Source organism: Haliaeetus albicilla, chromosome 6, assembly GCF_947461875.1.
Source record: "Haliaeetus albicilla chromosome 6, bHalAlb1.1, whole genome shotgun sequence".
In the NCBI taxonomy this organism is placed as follows: domain Eukaryota; kingdom Metazoa; phylum Chordata; class Aves; order Accipitriformes; family Accipitridae; genus Haliaeetus; species Haliaeetus albicilla.
In genome coordinates this window covers 46,510,806-46,529,474 of record NC_091488.1, presented here as the reverse complement: position 1 = coordinate 46,529,474, position 18,669 = coordinate 46,510,806, and the positions used below count along the sequence as shown (strand labels likewise).

The 18,669-nt window shown below is 47.0% G+C and overlaps 2 protein-coding genes and 1 non-coding gene across 5 annotated transcripts in view; 1 reads left to right on the top strand and 2 right to left on the bottom strand.

Moving 5' to 3' along the window:
- The window catches only part of NCAPD2 (non-SMC condensin I complex subunit D2), a 26,796-nt gene extending 8,390 nt beyond the window's left edge, over positions 1–18,406 (bottom strand). For 2 of the 3 annotated variants that reach the window (XM_069785947.1, XM_069785949.1), the window contains exons 1-23: positions 17,479–17,882; positions 17,277–17,352; positions 17,069–17,127; positions 16,449–16,612; positions 15,797–15,936; positions 15,327–15,454; positions 15,119–15,242; positions 14,890–15,037; positions 14,131–14,328; positions 13,469–13,603; positions 12,829–12,913; positions 12,022–12,196; positions 11,634–11,755; positions 10,454–10,663; positions 8,419–8,593; positions 6,039–6,123; positions 5,755–5,888; positions 4,166–4,298; positions 2,565–2,649; positions 2,300–2,461; positions 1,837–2,054; positions 512–623; positions 77–200 (exon numbers count right to left, since the gene is read on the bottom strand). In XM_069785947.1, coding sequence (XP_069642048.1) covers positions 77–200; positions 512–623; positions 1,837–2,054; positions 2,300–2,461; positions 2,565–2,649; positions 4,166–4,298; positions 5,755–5,888; positions 6,039–6,123; positions 8,419–8,593; positions 10,454–10,663; positions 11,634–11,755; positions 12,022–12,196; positions 12,829–12,913; positions 13,469–13,603; positions 14,131–14,328; positions 14,890–15,037; positions 15,119–15,242; positions 15,327–15,454; positions 15,797–15,936; positions 16,449–16,612; positions 17,069–17,127; positions 17,277–17,352; positions 17,479–17,614 — 3,128 coding nt within the window. In that variant the 5' untranslated portion in view covers positions 17,615–17,882. Of the gene's footprint in view, positions 1–76; positions 201–511; positions 624–1,836; positions 2,055–2,299; positions 2,462–2,564; positions 2,650–4,165; positions 4,299–5,754; positions 5,889–6,038; positions 6,124–8,418; positions 8,594–10,453; positions 10,664–11,633; positions 11,756–12,021; positions 12,197–12,828; positions 12,914–13,468; positions 13,604–14,130; positions 14,329–14,889; positions 15,038–15,118; positions 15,243–15,326; positions 15,455–15,796; positions 15,937–16,448; positions 16,613–17,068; positions 17,128–17,276; positions 17,353–17,478; positions 17,883–18,275 lie in introns of those variants that run through there. The other variant, XM_069785948.1, reaches the window with a different exon arrangement.
- LOC138685761 (small nucleolar RNA U85) lies at positions 16,687–17,008 on the bottom strand. Its single transcript, XR_011325206.1, has one exon. It is a non-coding gene; the product is annotated as a small nucleolar RNA U85 (small nucleolar RNA).
- Positions 17,970–18,669, top strand: MRPL51 (mitochondrial ribosomal protein L51). The gene is made up of 2 exons (XM_009915456.2): positions 17,970–18,225; positions 18,400–18,669. Exons 1-2 carry the CDS (start codon positions 17,970–17,972, stop codon positions 18,594–18,596), a joined length of 453 nt encoding a protein of 150 aa, XP_009913758.2. The 3' UTR covers positions 18,597–18,669.

Below are 18,669 nucleotides of genomic sequence, written 5' to 3'. Positions count from 1 at the left end.
AAAGGAATTGCAACGTTTGCTTGTGCTTTAGTACTAGGAAGGCTGGGAAGGGAACACTGGCATGGCTAGGCATTACCTGATCATGCAGAGTTTGCCAAGAGTTAGGGCTGCAGCAGCCGAGAGCGCCGAATCACTGTAGAGCCCAGGGTTGTTGCAGATCTTGAGCACCAGTGGAACAAAGGCAGAGAACAGGTGCTTCCCTAGAGAGCGGGGATAAAGACAGCAAGTATGAGAGCACTGTTGGTGCATCCCTCTTTAAGAACAATGACTTAATATATCCCAGAACTCCTGCAAACTATAGAAACTGGTTGACTCACTTTCACCATTGAAAAACCACCTCCAGAGAGGCAGAGCAAAGAAACAGCCTACATAGAAACTGACACCAGACAAAAAATAACAGCATTTCCTTCTGAAGGAAACAGCCTTCCTCCTTCTGGATCTGTTACCCACCATACCTGTTCTTTCACACAGGCAGAAGGAACCAGTACTCCTTGGTGGCAGCCACACTTACCATCTAGAAGTTCTTTCTCACAAATATTGCGGATGAGCTCAGCCTCGGTGTCATCAGCTGTGGCTCCCACAAGGCCCAGCTCCTCCTCCATAGTCGTCTCATTTCCTGTGCTCTGTGCAGAAAGGAAAACTGTAAAAAAGATGACAGGCAACAATAACCCCTTCCTTCATGAAGTACTCTTCTCTTGGGCGAGACGTGCATGAATGTTACCAGCAGCGTGACTAGAGTCGAGAACAACAGACTGATGGAGAGTTTTATAACCCACTTTTTCCCCCCGAGAACTGAATGAAACTGTGAAGGCTAGTCCAGGATTTGCCACTTCACATGTCACAGAACATCAATGAAAAAGAACACCTAAGCTACTGAAGTTACTAAGCTGAGACAGGCATAGGAAACATCTGGCATCAATACCTGAGTTCAGCACAACTTAAGGGACATGCAAATCCTAAAATAAAGAAGTTCCAAGCAGCCTGTGAATTGCTGGTCTTCTGAGCAAGATTACGGGAAACCTTATAGAAAGGCAAAAGCAACACAAGGGAAGAAGACAGACATGAGTGTTGCATGGGGACCAAATCTGCATCCAACTGCTGCTTATTGGAAAAATCTCAGTTACCTCCTCCTGTGTGGGAAGTGATAGTGCCACTGATAAGCAGGGTGGATGAGGAAATGAACTACAAATCTCTCTGGACAGAGCAGTATAGGCATCTAATAGAGACTAGATACTTAGGGACACACAACATTTTTCTCTATTCTTACTCAAGAAAGTCAGCCTCACTACACTCTGGAATATGTTCCGAGGTAGACCTAACCAAACTGCGTATTTCTATCATACAGGTCCCAGTAAGAAGGCTACTATTAAACTTCTATCATTACCACCTGAGAGAGGACAGCACCTTCAAACCCTGTGGACTGGAACCCACGGTTCCAGAAGCCCTTTTCCAAAACTCAGGATACAAGTGAGTATTCTTCACCACTAGCAGCAATTGCAAAAGATTGCACTGGTAAGAAAGGAGGTGATGAGTAGAAAGGAAATGTTTGCCTGAAGCACAAAGATAAGCATGGCCAGGACATCACTCTTCATTCCCTCCTCTCTGCCTCTTCAAAACCCAAGACCAGTGTGAGTTTTATTGAACAGGGTCATTCAAGGACCTCAGCTCTCCCTGCTAATCCTAACCAACACGTGTCCATTTCTATTACCAAAACATGCATTACACTGGACCTCGTGGATCCTCAGGAGCGCATTCTTCAGAAGTTTGCTGTAGCAGTAGCTGGGACACTAGAAGAAATAGGAAATTGCCCACAGGAAAAGAAACCTCAGTTCTTACCCGGAGTCTCTTCTGCCTCATGCTGCTGTCAGAACGCTTCTTGGTCTTCTCCTCCTCTCTGAGGATGCGGCGTCTGTGTAGCTCTGCACTCACTGACACTTCCAAATGTGCTACCTGCTGCAGTGCCACCTGTCCCACAAGGGACACGAGGTGTGTCAGCAGGAACGTGGGGAGACTGCTAGCACCACCAGAGACTCTGCTGGGAGGAACTCCTGGATCTAGCGGAGAGAAATTACTACAGTTCAGTGTTGATCTAGACCTCTTCCCCCATCAGTTACTGCCAAGTCTCACTGTATAACCCATCTCCATGCTCCACAGACTCCTTCACAGCATTCGCACTCTTCCATGCCAACACCTCCACTAGCCCCTCAGTTCTGTTCTCCTTCTGCAGTTACTCTAGGCCACCCAAGCACAGCACTAGAAACCATGGGTACAGATTTCCTCCACCAGCTTTTTTCCTCACCAGCTTTCTGCCCATCAGCCTCCTGCAACTTCTCCAGAGCTTGCTGACTGCACTCCTGCAGGATGTGAGCACATATCTCCTCCGCCCCTTCCGCTAGCTGGTAGATGAGCATTACCGCTGACTCCATGAAGGGGATCCAGTGACCACTTGGCTGGTCAAAGCCTGTTGAGGAGAGGGAGCATTGTACCGCACATACCAGCGACAACACAGGCTGTCTCACAGTCCAACTCCATCTCCTCCAAACCTACTGCTGACATGAGCTCACCTTTACTCACAGTCTTACTCAGGCAACCAAAGAGCATATGGTTTTGTGGCAGTCGAAAAGGTGCGTTGTTATTCCCCAGCGCTGACTGTAGAGAGAATAGATGAGTTACTTTTACCACATAAAAGATGCCCCCATGACCCTCCTGGTACTTAACCTTGCTGTGTGCACAATGCTAATCAAACCCATGCTAGGCCCATGGCAGGGACATCCAGTACTGCTCTGCAACTGAACACACAGCAGGGACATTACTGTCACTTTTGAAGGCATAGTGGCAGCACTGGGTGGGTTTAAAGCTTGGCCAAATGATGATCCCAGGCCAACCCAGACAGTTCCACTACTTCACCTTAAAGCAAAATAACTCTTTTGAAATCTCATATGATTCCTCATTATCCACAATAAATGAAGAGGGAAACTTTTAGAGCATCTTCAGAGTTATCAACAGCAAGGCAGCTAGATGACCTTGCCTGGGGTTTCTCCAGAACCATGAGGTTTTGTTTAAAAGCAAAGTATCATCAGTAGAAATAACAGAGGATAGCTCTGGATCCAACACCACCTCACACTTAGGCTGTTGCAGTCTCACCACGTTTTAGGTTGGGAATAAAAGAACCCAGAGAACTACTAAACCAAGTATGACAATGCCTGAGATATCCCAGCACACCTGTGGCTGCCTGATAAAAATATACTTGACCAAAATGAGCTACTGCTTGAGGATTTACAAGCTTTCAGTAGCTGGAAACAAAATTTCTCAATTCACTACAACCCTACTCTCCGTACTCAATTTCTGATTGGGGGCAGAACAAAGGAAGAGCTACCACAGTCATTCAAGTATCTACAGTTCAGTCCCTTCTCACATACAAACTTAACTGCAGAGTTAAGTCAACCTAAAATTGAACTACAATCATCTTCAGAACATTCTTAAATGTTGTGATACACCTTAATTCATGAAGGTCCTCCAGTAGTGTCCCCAGTGGAAGGGGCAAACACAGAATGATGGTGCTGTGTGAAGGAAGGCTGCTTTTATGCTGGAACTGCTGAACCACAATGCCCTAAAATGCTTGAGTCAAAAACGAAAGAGATTTTTTTTCCAAGTGCATTAAAAAAAAAAAAAGTATAAATTGTTCCCCAGACAAAGAAGCCATCGACCATCACGTTGTTGCAAGTACAACATGGACAGGTTTGAAAAACTTTCATGTTTTATATTTAGCTGTACAGCTGACAACTCCCAAATATCAATTAATAGGGAGGGCAAAAGAATCACACCACCAGAAAACATCAGTAGAGGAAAGGGCTTCATGGTTGAGGAAACACAAATCAGTTTAGAACTGGGAGTCTGAGGAAGAGAATTGAAAGGAAAACAGATTTTCTTGTGCACTGAACTCTTTACTAATTGAATTCAGCCTGTTGCCTAATGAAAATTCTTTTATTACATGTTCACTGATGTGTGCTAAGCTTTCCAGACAGTGCTGCTGAACGGTCTCAACCTACTTAATTTCAAAAATCAGTAAAAATTTAATCACTTCTCTCTCTTCTCAATTTCCACCCCTTCTTTGTTTCTGGATAACTGTTTCTGGATGACCTCAAGAACAAACTAAAAATCTTACCTTAGGTTTACCGGCAAGTTTGGCGATGGCACTGCATACTTCTTGAGCCAGGCGATAGTCTTCGCATACCTTCTCAGACAGCCCTACTGTCACCAAGACGTCCAAGTTGCTACCTATGATCTCTGGCTTCCCTCTATGGAATGGAAGGGATGGGGGTATTACATGAGTTGCTGCTGAAAGTTTACAGAAGTGTGGATAACCAAGAGAAATACTCCTTGTACCTTGCGGAAGGCAGTGGTTTGAGTAAGAGGGGGGGAAAAAAAAAAAAACAAAACCCAAATCCATCCAATGATTCAAGATATAGCTATAAGAGCAGCAAATTCAAGATATAGCTATAAGAGCAGCAACCAATATTCCACAGAAGCCAGTATAATCCACACTCGGCTAAGAGATGAGGTTCTTCAAAGTGAACACCGCTCGGCACACTGTCTCTTTGTAAAGAAAGAAGATTCTTGACTCCTCTTTCTTATCAGGAAGGACCAAAACTTAAAAGGGTAAGACAAAGAAAAACGTTGCAAAACAGAAAAGAGTCCAGCAGCTCAGGACTGGTGACATGTGCCACTTCCTTCCCTACTGTGGGAAAGAAAACAACACAACAAAAAAAACCCCAAACCCACCCCCACCCCCCACTTTCTACCTGTGACAGGTAGAATTGTATATTCTTCAGTCCAGGCCTGATCTGAGGTACATAGAATTAACTGGGTGAAGAAGGCAAGAACAGAATTTAATGTATTTAAGAAGAGAATCTAAGAAGTTTATAACTGGCATCTATAGGAAAAAAGCAAAATCACCTCACTTAGCAGATTTGTGAAGAAGGCGATGCTGTTCTTATTTCACACACACATACCCATGGACTCAACGCAGGATCTCATGGGATACCCTAGAAACCTACAGTTTTCTTTAAATCCCATGATTTTAGGGAAGGGTATTAATTTTGAGACGATGTCTACAATTCTGCCACAAGCACATGGGATGGGGCGGTAGAAATACCTTGGAAGGAATATCTAATACTCAAGTTGCAGAACTGGCTGTAAGCTCCAGAAATGGCTCCAGCTCTAGAGCCAAGAACTTTAAGATCATCGTTATGCAGGCCTATTTTTGACTGATGAAGGACTGAAGTAGGAAGAGCAAGAAGAAATCAGCAGGTAAGCTAAATGCCAAAGGGTTACCAGGCTGGGAGACTGAGGAAATTAAAACCTTATAGTGAAATCACACTCTTTTTGCCCCCAGAAAGGGAAGCAGGTTCATTTCTCTTCATGCTAAAGGCTCCAGACATCTCTACTCAGCAGCTTCTCACTGGTCTTATCCAAACACAGACAAAGCTGCAGAACTGTGACATGGTAAGCTCTGAGACGGCACGGACATTCAGAACACAAAGAAAGTAATGTCGTCATACTCATTCAGAGACCATGCTGGTGGGACCCAGCACAACTATGTTTAATTCCAGGCTTCGTTACCCCATGACGTGGTTACTATTTTTGAAGCTGCAGAACAAAGGGTCAGCTGATGCAGCACCCACAGTTCTTCGATAAAAATCGACTCCCTGTATATCCTCCCACTTACAGGATTAGACCAGGCCCTGGGCTTACCGTGCCATCATCCCCAGCAGCATCACAGCAGCACGTCGCTCTAGTGATGAGCACTGAGATTTTTCCGTGAATCGCTCCCAAAGCAGCTGGATCACAGCAGGCTTTATTTCATCTTTCTGCACAAACTCCGAGATCTGGAAAAGAAATGCAATAAAACAAGTAGGGAGAGGCATAAGGATGGACTTCAAACCAGCAAAGACATTAACTGCAATGACTACCATTTTAATATAATGGACATCTTAGATCACAAATACAATCCAAACGCAGGCAAGGCAAGTACTCACTATTTCTTCTAAGCACTGTATCGTTCCTAGTGATGCATCCACCATGATGAGAGAGAGAGAATGCACCAGGCCTTGGGCTCTGGCCCTTTGAAGGGGGGAAAAAATAAAATAAAGTAATAATAATAAAAAATTTAAAGGTTAAGAAAAAGAAAAAGCAACTGTCACAATTACTCTCTTATTCAGAGAGCTGAGGACATCTATTAGATAACAGAGCTGATCCCTGGGGACAGGAAAACTTCCCCTTTCACAAGCTGGAGTTCTCCAAGTCACCCAGCTCAGCTGCCAGTGAGTGTGACATGGGCTCAGAAGTCCACTGCCTTGTGCACTGCCACTGCCACTGCTGCTCCTCCTGGTGCTCAAAGACCCAACAAGAGGCACTCACCAGACACTTCCCAGTTTGCTCTCAACCACAACTCAAAGTACTATTCCCTAGAGCATAAGAAATGGAAAACCACTCTATGAACAAATAAGGCCAGAGCTCAAACTGCAGAAGAGTCATCTCCAGGCAATACTATTGTCCTGGTTTCAGCTGCAATAGAGTTAATTGTCTTCCTAGTAGCTGTTATAGTGCTGTGTTTTGAGTTCGGTATGAGAAGAATGTTGATAACACACTGCTGTTTTCAGTTGTTGCTAAGTAATGTTTAGTCTAAAGTCAAGGATTTTTCAGCTCCTCATGCCCAGCCAGCAAGAAGGCTGGAGGGGCACAAGAAGTTGGGAGGGGACACAGCCAGGACAGCTGACCCAAACTGGCCAGAGGGGTATTCCATACCGTGTGATGTCTGTCATGTCTAGTATATAAACTGGGGGGAGTGGGGCTGGGGGGAATCGCTGCTTGGGGACTAACTGGGCATCAGTTGGCAGGTGGTGAGCAATTGCATTGTGTATCACTTGTATATTCCAATCCTTTTATTATTATTATTGTAATTTTATTATTATTAACATTATTAGTTTCTTCTTTTCTGTTCTATTACCTCAACCCACGAGCTTTACTTTTTTTTCCCCCTGATTCTCTTCCCCATCTCGCTGGGTTGGGGGGTGAGTGAGTGAGCAGCTGCATAGTGTTTAGTTGCTAGCTGGGGTTAAACCATGACAACTATCAAGAAGAAATATGAAGCAATGGGTGCTTTTTATTGCCATGATGGCACAAATGAGGGTGGGGTATGGTGCATCTCACCAGGGAATCACACTTATTTTGGGGTGTGTGTATCCAACAGGATTTACATGTGGGCAAGTGCTAAGAAGAAAAGAGCAAGTGCCACAGTAGTTAGGAGAAACAGCTCCTCTCTAGCGTGGAAGAAACAAGAATGCAAGTGGTACCCAGCTCCCACCCCCAAATCCTCACTAAGGATCAGCAACAAAGACCCCATTAACATCCTCTCACCTGCCACATGTAGAGATTTGTTACATAAAGATTTAAGAGCGGACTGAATGAAATACAAATAGAAATGTGTGTGAAAGTACCCAAACAATAATAAGAACTAACCTTGTATAGTGTGAGGGATAAAGAAACGGTGTACATTGAAAAATCAAGGACAGAACTGACAGTAAGAAAACCAGTAAACACTGAGGAATGTGTTATGTACATCAGAAGCAGAATGCCTCTAATCAGATAAGGCCACAGAATGTATGACACGTCAGCAAAAAACCTGAGCTCTGGTAATAGAAAGATAGCTCCAACTTTAGACCTCACTGTATACCATTCCTCTTATTCCAACAGGATGAGCAACTACAGCCATAAGAAACCCCAAATGGGGGAACAGACACCAGGCAACAACTTTGCCACAGAGGGTAAAGCATGCAAGACTCTTAGATATGGGATGAGTCTGTAACAACCGCTGACTCCCAAAGGGGCTGAAATAGCCATCCAAAAAATCAGTTCGTTGCTGCCAATCAAGAACCCTGCTGACAAGATGAACATTCAGAACTGACACCCCTTGTTTCCTATCACATAGAGACCCGACCCAGATCATTTGGGCACATGTATCTTGGTGCAGTGCTTTGTATGAGAGTGAAATGGATGAGAATGTTAAGCGTGAGTGCCTGATAACAGTTTAGTTTAAAATAATTCTCAGCTTCTCCTTCCATAAGGTCTCACATGGAGTTCTGCTGCATGAATTTCCTACACATGAACACTATGACAAACCAAGAGCGGAAGCTCAGCAGTGGGTCCCACAGGAAGATTGGGATACAGATATATAACCTTACGTTTCAGCTCAGCATGAAGCATGGCAACTTTTATTTCTCTTTGTGTCTATATCCCATTCACAACAACTCCCCAAAAGAAGGAGAGGAAGGGTGGAGTAGCAAGGGAAAGAGAAAAAAAAAAAACCAAACCAAAAAACCAAACAGAAAAAAACCTTCTGATTAGGAAGAGCCATACCTCTCCGAATCCCCGCTGGGGCTCAGATAGAGCCGCCTGTAGGCGTTCAGCACAGCCTCCTTAATACCAGGCTCTCTTGACCATATGAGGGGGAGCATCCTGCGGATTCCAACCAGTGCCTGGGGCACACCAAACTGCGAGACTGTCACAAAGAACTCAATGGCTTCCTGCACCACTGCAGAGAGAACAGTTGCGTTAGTGCAGTTCTTTCCTAATCCCCATTAGAGAGGCCATTAAAACAAATTCATAGGCATACTGCAGGATGGGGTCACTAGTACAAAGACATAGATTTCCTGGAGGAAATGGGCACAGGTTAGATTTAGCTGTAATATTGGTCATGTGATACATTTAGGAGAAGAGCACAGAGACCATGTTTGAGAAAGAACAAAATTCTCTTCTGGGAAACAGTAGCTTTGGAAAAAAAAGATCTCATGGTCACAGCAGACAAGAGCAGCTGAATCTAAGTCCTTGTGAGATGCTGTAACCAGAGAAACTAAGCTATTTGATGTATAAATGGGCTAAGGCATAATGTATCTGATTCCAGCTTGACTACTCCTGAAATATACTGCCCAGTCTTCTGCTCATTAAGACAAGAAAAAACATTAATTTGGAGAGTATTCACAAGAGACCCACAGGAATGACTACAGGGACTGTACAATGAACAGTTCATGGAGTCTGACCTCTGGTTAAGTGGGAGCTTACACCAGTATAAGCTCCAACTTACAAATCTGAATAAAGATCCCCTATCAGACAAGCTGGTATGCTTCCCCTGCGCCCAGTCACACCAGAAGGTACATATTTGCAACAGAAAAAAATAAAATCTTTAAATCTTAAATCTTTAATTAAAAAACCTAAATCTGAGCACACACATCCCTTACCACCACCCTCTTACCCAGCAGCGTATTGTCTCTAAATGAAGACAATGTCTCAAAATGTCTTGGCTGTCCAGACACCCAACTTGCCTTCCTTAACTACAGCACAGGACAACAGGGAGGTGAAAAATTATTAAAATCTGCACAGCCATAAAAAAGTAAGCCAAAACCCATGTGTTTAAGTACCAGGTGAGGGGCACCCTCTCAGCCTTGAACTTCAAATGACCTGTAAAGACACTGAACTCAGGAGTTCATTTTTGTGTGTGCAAACAGCTAATGACACCTAAACCTTGCTGCGGAAGCCCACATGCTTATCACGGGTAACATATGAGTCCTTAATACAGATGAAGCCTCAGAAGTGTTTGCATGAAGCTGGGGTGCTGTAGTGCGCAGACCCATCTGTACCCCCGAACTATGCAAGTGGTTGGCATGTGGATGTGCCAGGGAGGATGGGAGAGGAGGGAGCTGTGCCCCTCTATGCCCCAGCCCCCTCAGGGGTGCTGATTCATGATAAGCCCTCCAAAAAAAGTCTAACTTGTTACAGTAGTTCTAATATTTAATACGAATGGCTGAATTAACTCAAAGGCCTACTCATCACCACCTTTCACTACAGCACTGACGAGGACCAGGCTGTAGAACCTGTTGATCAGGATCACTTTTAGCTACAGAATAAAGTTTAAGGAAAGGTGAGGTGGATGAAACAAGCTGCTCAGTTCCCCTCTTGTGGCCAGCATAACACCTGAAGCTGCATCAGGGCACTGAGCAGGTAACAGAACCCAGCTTCACTGGCCACGCTTACTTTGGAAGAACCTCGGCCGAGATAAGCATACATCCCCTCTCACAGGAGGTGGAGGAGCTTCCATAAATTAAGTCATTTTGGTCACCTGGCTTTTAAAAACATTATCAACCTTGATATTTAAAAAAATTGATTCCCAAAAAGCCCATTCATGCCCCAACATAACCCCTTCACGACACCCATTTAGATGGTGCTTGCTTTTCTGATAGCCTGGAAGTGCCTTCAACATCTGCTCAGTGAAGAGCACCTCCTCCAACCTTTTTCCCTTCCCCTGGAGCTCCACCACTCCCACGTCTCCTCTCCAGCAAGGGGAAAGATCTGGAAACACTGAACAAGGGAGAAAGGGCCCCATGGCTATTTCACACACCTGAGACACAGTTTTCATACATCATCTTGCTGATCAGGCTCAGGGCTTCTGTAATTTTCACTGAGAAGTTGTAAGCATCTTGCAGGTATTGCACCAACATCTCCTGTTTGACCAGCTCTGTCTGAGACTGCTCTTCTGGTACAACTTCTTTGGTCTTACAAGTACTGTTGCCATGTGGAGGATCCTCACTGTTCTCACCTGGGCATGAACCTGCACAGCATGAATACTTGTTTGTGAGCAGTACTGAAAGTACAAGAAAAGCAGGTACGGTTCAGGGCATTTTCACCCTTCCCTCTCCACCCCATGACACCTTCCAAGAACCAGGAGACAAAAATCCAAGTCTGCCATCAGACTTAGCTACGAAGACAAAATCTCAGCACACTGTAGAGCAAGTTCCGGTACTACAATGTGATGCACCACAGAAATGCCAACTTAATACAGGGGTGGAGAAAGGCATGGTCCAGTTGGGGTAAACTCCATTAAAATGCTGAAGGGGTTAATTTGAACTTGACAGCTACCCAAAGATGGATGAGGCCCTGAAAGGGAATCAGGGCAGAGCAAGGAGAAGGCAAACACTACTACTCCCTAGCAAAGTTTGTGCGAGTGTGGAGAGTTGACAAAGTTAAGAAGATTTTTTAGATGGTAGACTTTTGATAGAAATGAGCTCAAGGGGATTGGCTAGGAAACCTTATTCTGAAACAAACACCAAAGATAAAGCACATGAAATACACCCAGAGGCTTGAGCCTCAGATAAGCAAGACTTTGCTTGAACCAGATACTTGGTCAAGGCTGCTAAGGGTAAGCATTATGTGCCACCACCTGTTCAGGAAGCAGAACTCCTGACAAATTCAGACAGGACAGAAGGGTGTGAGTGGATAATGCTAGCTTCCCTCCCCTCAGCAGATATTACATAAGTTAAAGCATCAGAAATGCACTTCTACTGGGAACGTGGAACTGTTCCAACCAGAAATGAAATAACAGGACTAATGTGATCCAGCCAAAATGCCAGGCCACTAGAGGAGCAAATGATTCAGAGATGGTGCAGCTCTGTGAGCTGTCAAGTACACACAGACTGAGCCCCACAGGTCAGAAGGACGGACAGGGCATTCCAGAGGGTTTTGGTCTAGCTCCAGCATCAGCTTGGACTTAGGGAAGAGACAGAGTGATTTGAAGTAGTTACCTGTGTAAAGTCTCTTCAGAACACCCAGGATTGTTGCCTCCCCATTTTCCTCTGTGGGGCCACTGAAGGGCTCCTTCCCCTGGAAGCGACACAGGGCCTTCTGTGTAAGGCGGGCTGCACTCCTGGACAATGACATTGCCCAAGAGAAGAACGTCAGCAACCCGTTAGGGCAGAACACAAAGGAAACCACCCAACTTTGCCCTGAACACCTGGGAAAGCAGCTCCTGCCAGCATCTTGTGCTGGGTGCCCATGTCAATCTCTTCGTACAGAGAAATCTTACTGGAAATCATCCCTCCACCCTGGAGCTCAAACCTTTCTTGAACAGGGAACAAGGGACCAACACATCCCTTGGGATAAACACTCTTTCAAACTACAGAGTCTTCTTACTTGTAATTCAGCTTCCTCAGCAGCCTAGTGATTTGCTCCGATGTACTCTCCGCTGTTTCCTCAACTTCCAGCACCTCCTCTTCCCCTTCCTGCTGTGGTTGAAAGAGCTGCTGTGTGGCAGCCCTAACTTCTGGCAGCATCGCTTCCCACTCTTCCTCTGGGGTGATCACTGGAGCTATTAAAAAAAAAAAAAAACAGCAGCGGGAATGAAGAATACGGAGGCTCAAATGACACCTTAAATGGGGAGAGAAACTCATATGGAACTTAGGAATTCTACTTTTTTTTTTTGTATTCCCTGCAGGCAGGCACTATTCCCATTGCTGATCCCACCCAGACTGCAGCAAGAATAGGCAAGAACTCTTTGGCATAAAAAAAGAAACCACTGAGGATAAAAACAACAACAAAAAAACAGGTAAGAGAACCATCATTTGATATTTATTGTTTTGTAGGCAGCACCAAGTCCAAAGCTAATCAAGTTTGAATTAATATCTGACCAAAATTATGGCTCAAGCAATCCTTGAATGGTTGAAAATAGAAACCTGGGAGGGTATTTATAGGTATTTTCAGTTCTTACCCTGAAAATAGGATATTTAATTGTTGATCTATACATGGACATTGAAATTGTCCTTTTATAACACCACTGTATGAAAAACTGTTGTGAGTTTAATCCCAGTTATCTGGCTTCACCATCTCACACAAGTAAGATCTGAGACAAAAGCCACTACAACCTGGGAGCAAATTTAAGATGAGGAAAAAAAAAACCCCTGATATGCCCTGGGAAGGGGAAAGAGGAAGAAGGGAAATTACCTGCTGTGGATTTGTCACGGTCTCTCATTTCTTGCAGCTTCTGCACCTCTTTCTTCAGTGGCTCAGCCAAGTCAGTACAGCTTAGCTGAAGATGCCAGGAAGAGAAGAAATATGTTACTTTATCCTCCTTTTTCTGAAATGCTAGAATTCTCCTTTCTCTTCCACTCCCTGCTTTAAGTTGTCAATCCCCTCACATAACCCTGGTTTTGGAAACTGGACTCTGGCCATCATCCTAGAAGGGGAAGTACTATAAATTGCCAGTCTAAGGCTCAGGAGCTCAGGAGAAGGTGCAGCTAAACACAAAGAGCTGCAGCTCTGTGCAGAATGTTCTAAAAGACTAATTTTGATCCTAAGGAAAGAAACCCCGCAGTAGATTCAAATCAAACTACTGCAGGTTTTTCCACAATCAAACACATCCCTTCTGGCCTTCAGCATACCTACCAATTACACCAAGTGAGGGAAGAGCCAGAGGAAGCAAGATCTGAACCTGGGAAAGCCAGAAAGCTCCCACCTGCAGATTCCAAGGCTACATTGTCCCTCCCACAAGACACAGAAAGGCTGCTGCCCTGCCTATAGCAAGCTGCGGATATTCAGCCTGCAAACAGACATCTAGCATAGCCAACATGCTAGTCAGAATTACCTTGCTGGAGAAGGGATTGTTGGATAAAAACGCAGCCAGGAGCTGGATCGCATTTTTAGCTACTACCACAGATTTGTCTCTGAGACGCCCAACAGCCAGCGATACCACAGTCTGAAACTGAGTCAAAGGCAGAGCCTAGCACACAATGAGAGCATAGACAAAGTTAGCAAGAAGGCCTAGAGACTCAGGAAAAGTTATTTTACTGCAGACATATTAATTTACTAAAAGGCATATATTATAGATTTATAGAAAAGTCTAGGTGTGAATGGACCTCTGGATATCTTCTGGTCCAACCTCTGTTGAAAGCAAGGACTTCAGTTAGGCTATCCAGGGTCCCCTTGAGTCAAGTTTTAGTATATCTAGCAAGGGTGATGTTTTCCCATACCAATGTTCAAAAAGAGCTTGCATACTATGCTCTTCCTTCTAGTCTGTCCCTGTAATGAAAACCAGCATTTAATTTCTGTTCCCCAGTTCCCTTGCCCTTAGGATCTTTGGTCTCTTGGGAAAAAGGAACTGCGGACACCACAGTACACAGGGACAATACCTTTCTCTATTAAACTTCAGACTCTGCAAACAAAGAGCAGGGTGACAGAAATTCCCTTAGAAAACACAACAGGGGAAAGGATGACTGAAGCAATGCCACTTCCCTAGCACAGACTTACCTTGCACTGAACGATTCGAGTGAAAAGCTGCAGCACACGGCTGCGCACAAAGCCATTGATGTCACAGACATGGGCCTGCAGCATATTCAGGAACTGGTCCCGAGTACCACGGGCAGCTTCCTCCAGCTGGTCACCATTCAGCACCTGCACCAGCACTTCTGTCATAGCCACCAGAATGGCATTTCGCATCATGTAACTCTGCAAAAAGAAGAGTTGTTGAACCAGGAACAGAAAAAAAGACACAACTTGATATGCCAAGGGGAAGGATGGCCCAGAGTTGGGGCTTTCTAAGTCTCAGGCTCCAGCCTTAAGCGAATTTCTCCATTATGGAGTTTGTATTAACCTTGGGAGAGCACAGATATGCCTGCAAGATAGAGTAATCCAACCCTGCTATCCAGCTAGGTTCACAGAAGCCAAGAACTGATATGAGAAACACTTATGGCTTTTAAGGGCAGTTTTAAAAAAAAGGTAACACAATGACAAACTCATTAAGTACTGAAGAACAAGGGACAGCGGCTGGCATCTCAGACCAGTAAGCAGTCTCCCACCATTTTCTGATACTCAAGAGTAAGAACCAGACAGTTGATGTCACAATTTCCGTTTCCTTTGCATCTTTTAGGTAAGGGCAAAACCTATTCCAAAGGGCAGGTTTTGGCTACTTGATCTCTGTGAAAGAGGTTCTGTTTTCAGACAGAAAGACTGGATAGCAGCACCTCCACCACTTGACTTCTCCAGACAGGCAATATTGCAGAAACGTACCTCCCCATCCAAGTGACGCAGGAGAACGCTCATGTTGGATAGCACCAGAGCTGGAATCTGTTCAGCCAGTTCAGTTATAAAGGTAGCATAACCCTTGATACCAGAAGCATCGCGAGTCAGATCCTGCGGACATTTTTGTCCAATTTCCCTGCAGAGAAAGATGAAACAAGGAATAGGGTGCTTCGTGTTGCTAGGGATAGAAGGACAAGCCTCGGGGTATGTTTCTCACCTTAGCAATTCACCCACCAGGCTTTTCAGACCATACTCTGTAGCCCAGAGGCTCACAGCCTGTGCAAACACTGGGGCTACGTGTTCAAAGTGCTGCAGCATCTGCGTGATCTTCAGAGTGGCACCTTTCTCATGTAAGAAGGAAGAAAGACGTCAGGGAAAGTAACTGGGAATGGCTTCAGGAAGAAGGCAGAAGAGCAGGAACTCACTGAACATGTGATCATAATGAACCAGAGCTGTGGCAAGCAGATGTGTCACAGCCTCCCGTGTGGCCCGGTACTTCTGAAGACCAATACTCGAATTCTCCAGGATACGGTAGCAGCTTCCTGTCATTAAGCTAAAGCCACAGAAGAGAGACAGTGAACCTCACTATCACAACTTGCACCAACGTCATGCTAGCACACTGCACTAGGCAAACACATTTCTTGCAAACCAGAGAGATTCTCCAGTATCCTTAAAAACCTGAGAAAACAACATCTGAATTTTAGAGGTCTACACGAGGAAAGGAAGTGATTCCTAAACACATTGCTTTTGCCTCAAGACAGTTTCCTCAGTTTCCCAGAGATCTGTACCCCACAGAGGGCTGCAATACCACCTCACTGGCAGATTTAACATTTAATCCTCCCCTCCAGAAAACCACTGTCACTCATCCCACCTCTACATCCACTCCATCCCATACCTGACAAACTCTTCTTCCATCACTGAACCACCCCAAAGCTTATGGAGATCCAGCTGCAGCAGCTGCGTGAGTAGCCTTAAGAGCGGCTCCCTCTCCTCTTCCCACAAGGATCCAGAGGTCTTGGTACGGTTCTTCTTGTTCTAGAAAGAAGATTACACAATGCGATACATCAGCAGCTTGACAAGAGGAAAAACACCATCACCACCCTGCTTCCCTCAAAAAAGAAAATGACTGTCAAATTCTACAAAATTAAGAGACATACAGTGAGATGTATGAGGAGCTTATATGCCCACATCAAACGACCGTTGCTGTCATCTTTGAGCACAGAAAGGAACTCTTGAGAAAATACGGGCACGCTAAGTACCAGCCAGACACTGAAGAGTGAAAGAGAGAGGCCTGGGCATCTGAGGGCCTGCTGACGTTTAGACAAATATTGTCCCTTTGGATGTTTTCTGTCTACAGTTTCACAGAAATACCAGTACTCCACATGAATGCACTGCTCTTGCTGGTAATGTGTTTAAATAAACCCAGTTATAACATCTGATAGAAATCACAGAGATCAGCAAGGTTACACGTTTTCTACTTTTATCACCTTGTTTTCCCTTCCCCCCAGTCCCCTCACCTTCCCACCTACCTTCCCACCAGGACCCACCTCCAACAAACCACTTTTGCAGGTCTCCATTTCAAAGGCATCCACCAGGCCAGTCAGCAAGTAGCAGTTCATCTTGAGAGCATTGAGGTGAGCAGTGCGGTCTGCGCGGCTTAGCCCAGAATCACCCAAGATGGCAGGAAGTTCATTGGAATGATGGGACACCACTGAAGAGAGGCAGAAAGTCATGAGCACTCCTTGCCAGGCCCCTCAGCCATCCGCTCTTCTGGAGACTTAGAGCAGTCATCAGATTACCAAAGACGTGTGCTCACATCTCACCAGCTGTAACATGGGCTGCCCCCTGCAACCCAAACCTTGGATGCACTGCCCTATCCTATCCCCACAGCCTCTCATCAGCTCATAGAAACACTCGCTTAGAGCTGACGCATCCCAAGATGTATTTTCCAGGGACGCAGGGAAGGGGATTTTCTGTCGGTCTGCCCTTACAGCGAACACGCACAGCTCAGCGTTGTCCACCAAGATTACAGACCCGTATTACTGGAATGGGCTGAGGGTGCAACCCAACTGGTCGAGTCACATTAGCCTTTATATCATCACTGAGCTGCCACAGGACATCAACCTCTCTATTACTCCCACCTCAGCTGGAAACAGCAGATACCCACCGCGCATCATCAGCTCCAGGGCATCCTCCTTGACATCAGTCCCCACAGCTTGGAAGTGGCTGCAGGGCAAGCAGAGCGTGTGAGGGCAGCGAGTAAACACCACCAGGGAAAGGCGTTAACACTCAGGTGCGCCAGCCTCTCCACAACCCTCCTCTACCCGCTCCCCTCCCGGTACCCCCGGCCTCCGCGCTCATCGCTCTGTACTCACTGCAGCAAGCTGTAGAGGGGGTCGAAATGCTGCAGCACTGCCAGCGCGCCCTGAGCCCGAAAGGCAGTCCGGAAGGCTGCGGGGAAAAAAGGAGAGGGACGGGGAGATGCGATCACGGCCGTGAGCCGGCAGTAGAACCGGGCCAGGCCGTGAGGGGTGTATATGTGTATGGGGGGGGGGGGGGGGGACGACACGACCCTACCTGTGAGGGCGGGCGGCAGCTCGCGGGCGGGCAGCACCTCCTGCACTACGTAGCGCCCAGGGCCACAGTCCCGCAGCAGATCGGCGGGGGAGAGGGGCAGGTGGAACTCCCGGGCCTCCGCCATAGCCCCCGCCATAAGCCCACAGGCCGCGGCCTCCTCCTCAGGCAGGGCCCCGGTAACTCAAAACACCGCACGCGGGCCGCGCTCGGCCCGCCCCCTCCTTCCCCAGCCTATCAGCGCCCAGCAGCGCTGCCGCCCGCCAGCGCCTCGCCCAATCGCCGGCTCCCTTCCCCCCCCCCCCCTTCTCCGACCGTTAGCGTGACGCCACACCCTCCTCCTTCCGTTTTCCCGACGGCCACAGCGACCGGAAGGACCCGGGTCGGAGCCACGGGGCGGGCGGACGGAACCGCTCCTCTTCCTCTTCCTCTTCCTTTTTCCCCTTCCCCGGTAGCGGGGGGGGGGGAACTGGCCCGCCCGCCGGGTCACCCCCATGGCGGTGCTGGTGCGGACGGTGGGGCGAGCCCTGCTGGGCCGGACCGCTCCCCTGGTCCGGACCGAACGCAGCATTAACAGCGGCGGGGCCCGCTGGGGGCCGGTGCGGCCCGGCCTCCCCGTGCCCTTCTCCTCACCCTTGGCAGGGCTGACCCGAGCCTTCCGCATCAAGGAACCCCCAAAGCGTAAGGAGGTGGATCGGTGGACGGAAAAACGGGCCTTGTTCGGGGTCTACGATAACGTGGGGATCCTGGGTAAGACCCCGCTCCCGGTTGCGGTTGGAGGGGAGGGAGGCCGGACCCACCTGGGCGGTTTCTCCAGCAGCGAGAAGGCAGGAGGGGGGTGTAGGGGGGTAAACAGGGGCCGGCCGCCCCGGGAACAGCCTCCTCCAGGGCCTGGCTTCATCCTCTCTGACCTCCTGTTGTCAGGCGGCTTCCAGCTCCACCCGAAGAACCTCATCGTGGGGCCCAAGTGGCTGCAAGGGTGGAAGGGAAACGAGTTGCAGAGGTGCATCCGCAAGAAGCAGATGGTGGGAGATCGGATGTTTGTAGAGGACTACCACAAACTCAGCAAGAGGATCCGATACTTGTACAGGCGCTTCAATCGTACCGGGAAGCACCGCTAGGAACAACCGTGGGTTCAGCACGTGGAGCGTGGTTTTGCGGCATCGCGGTCAGAATAAAGCCGGCTTTCACACA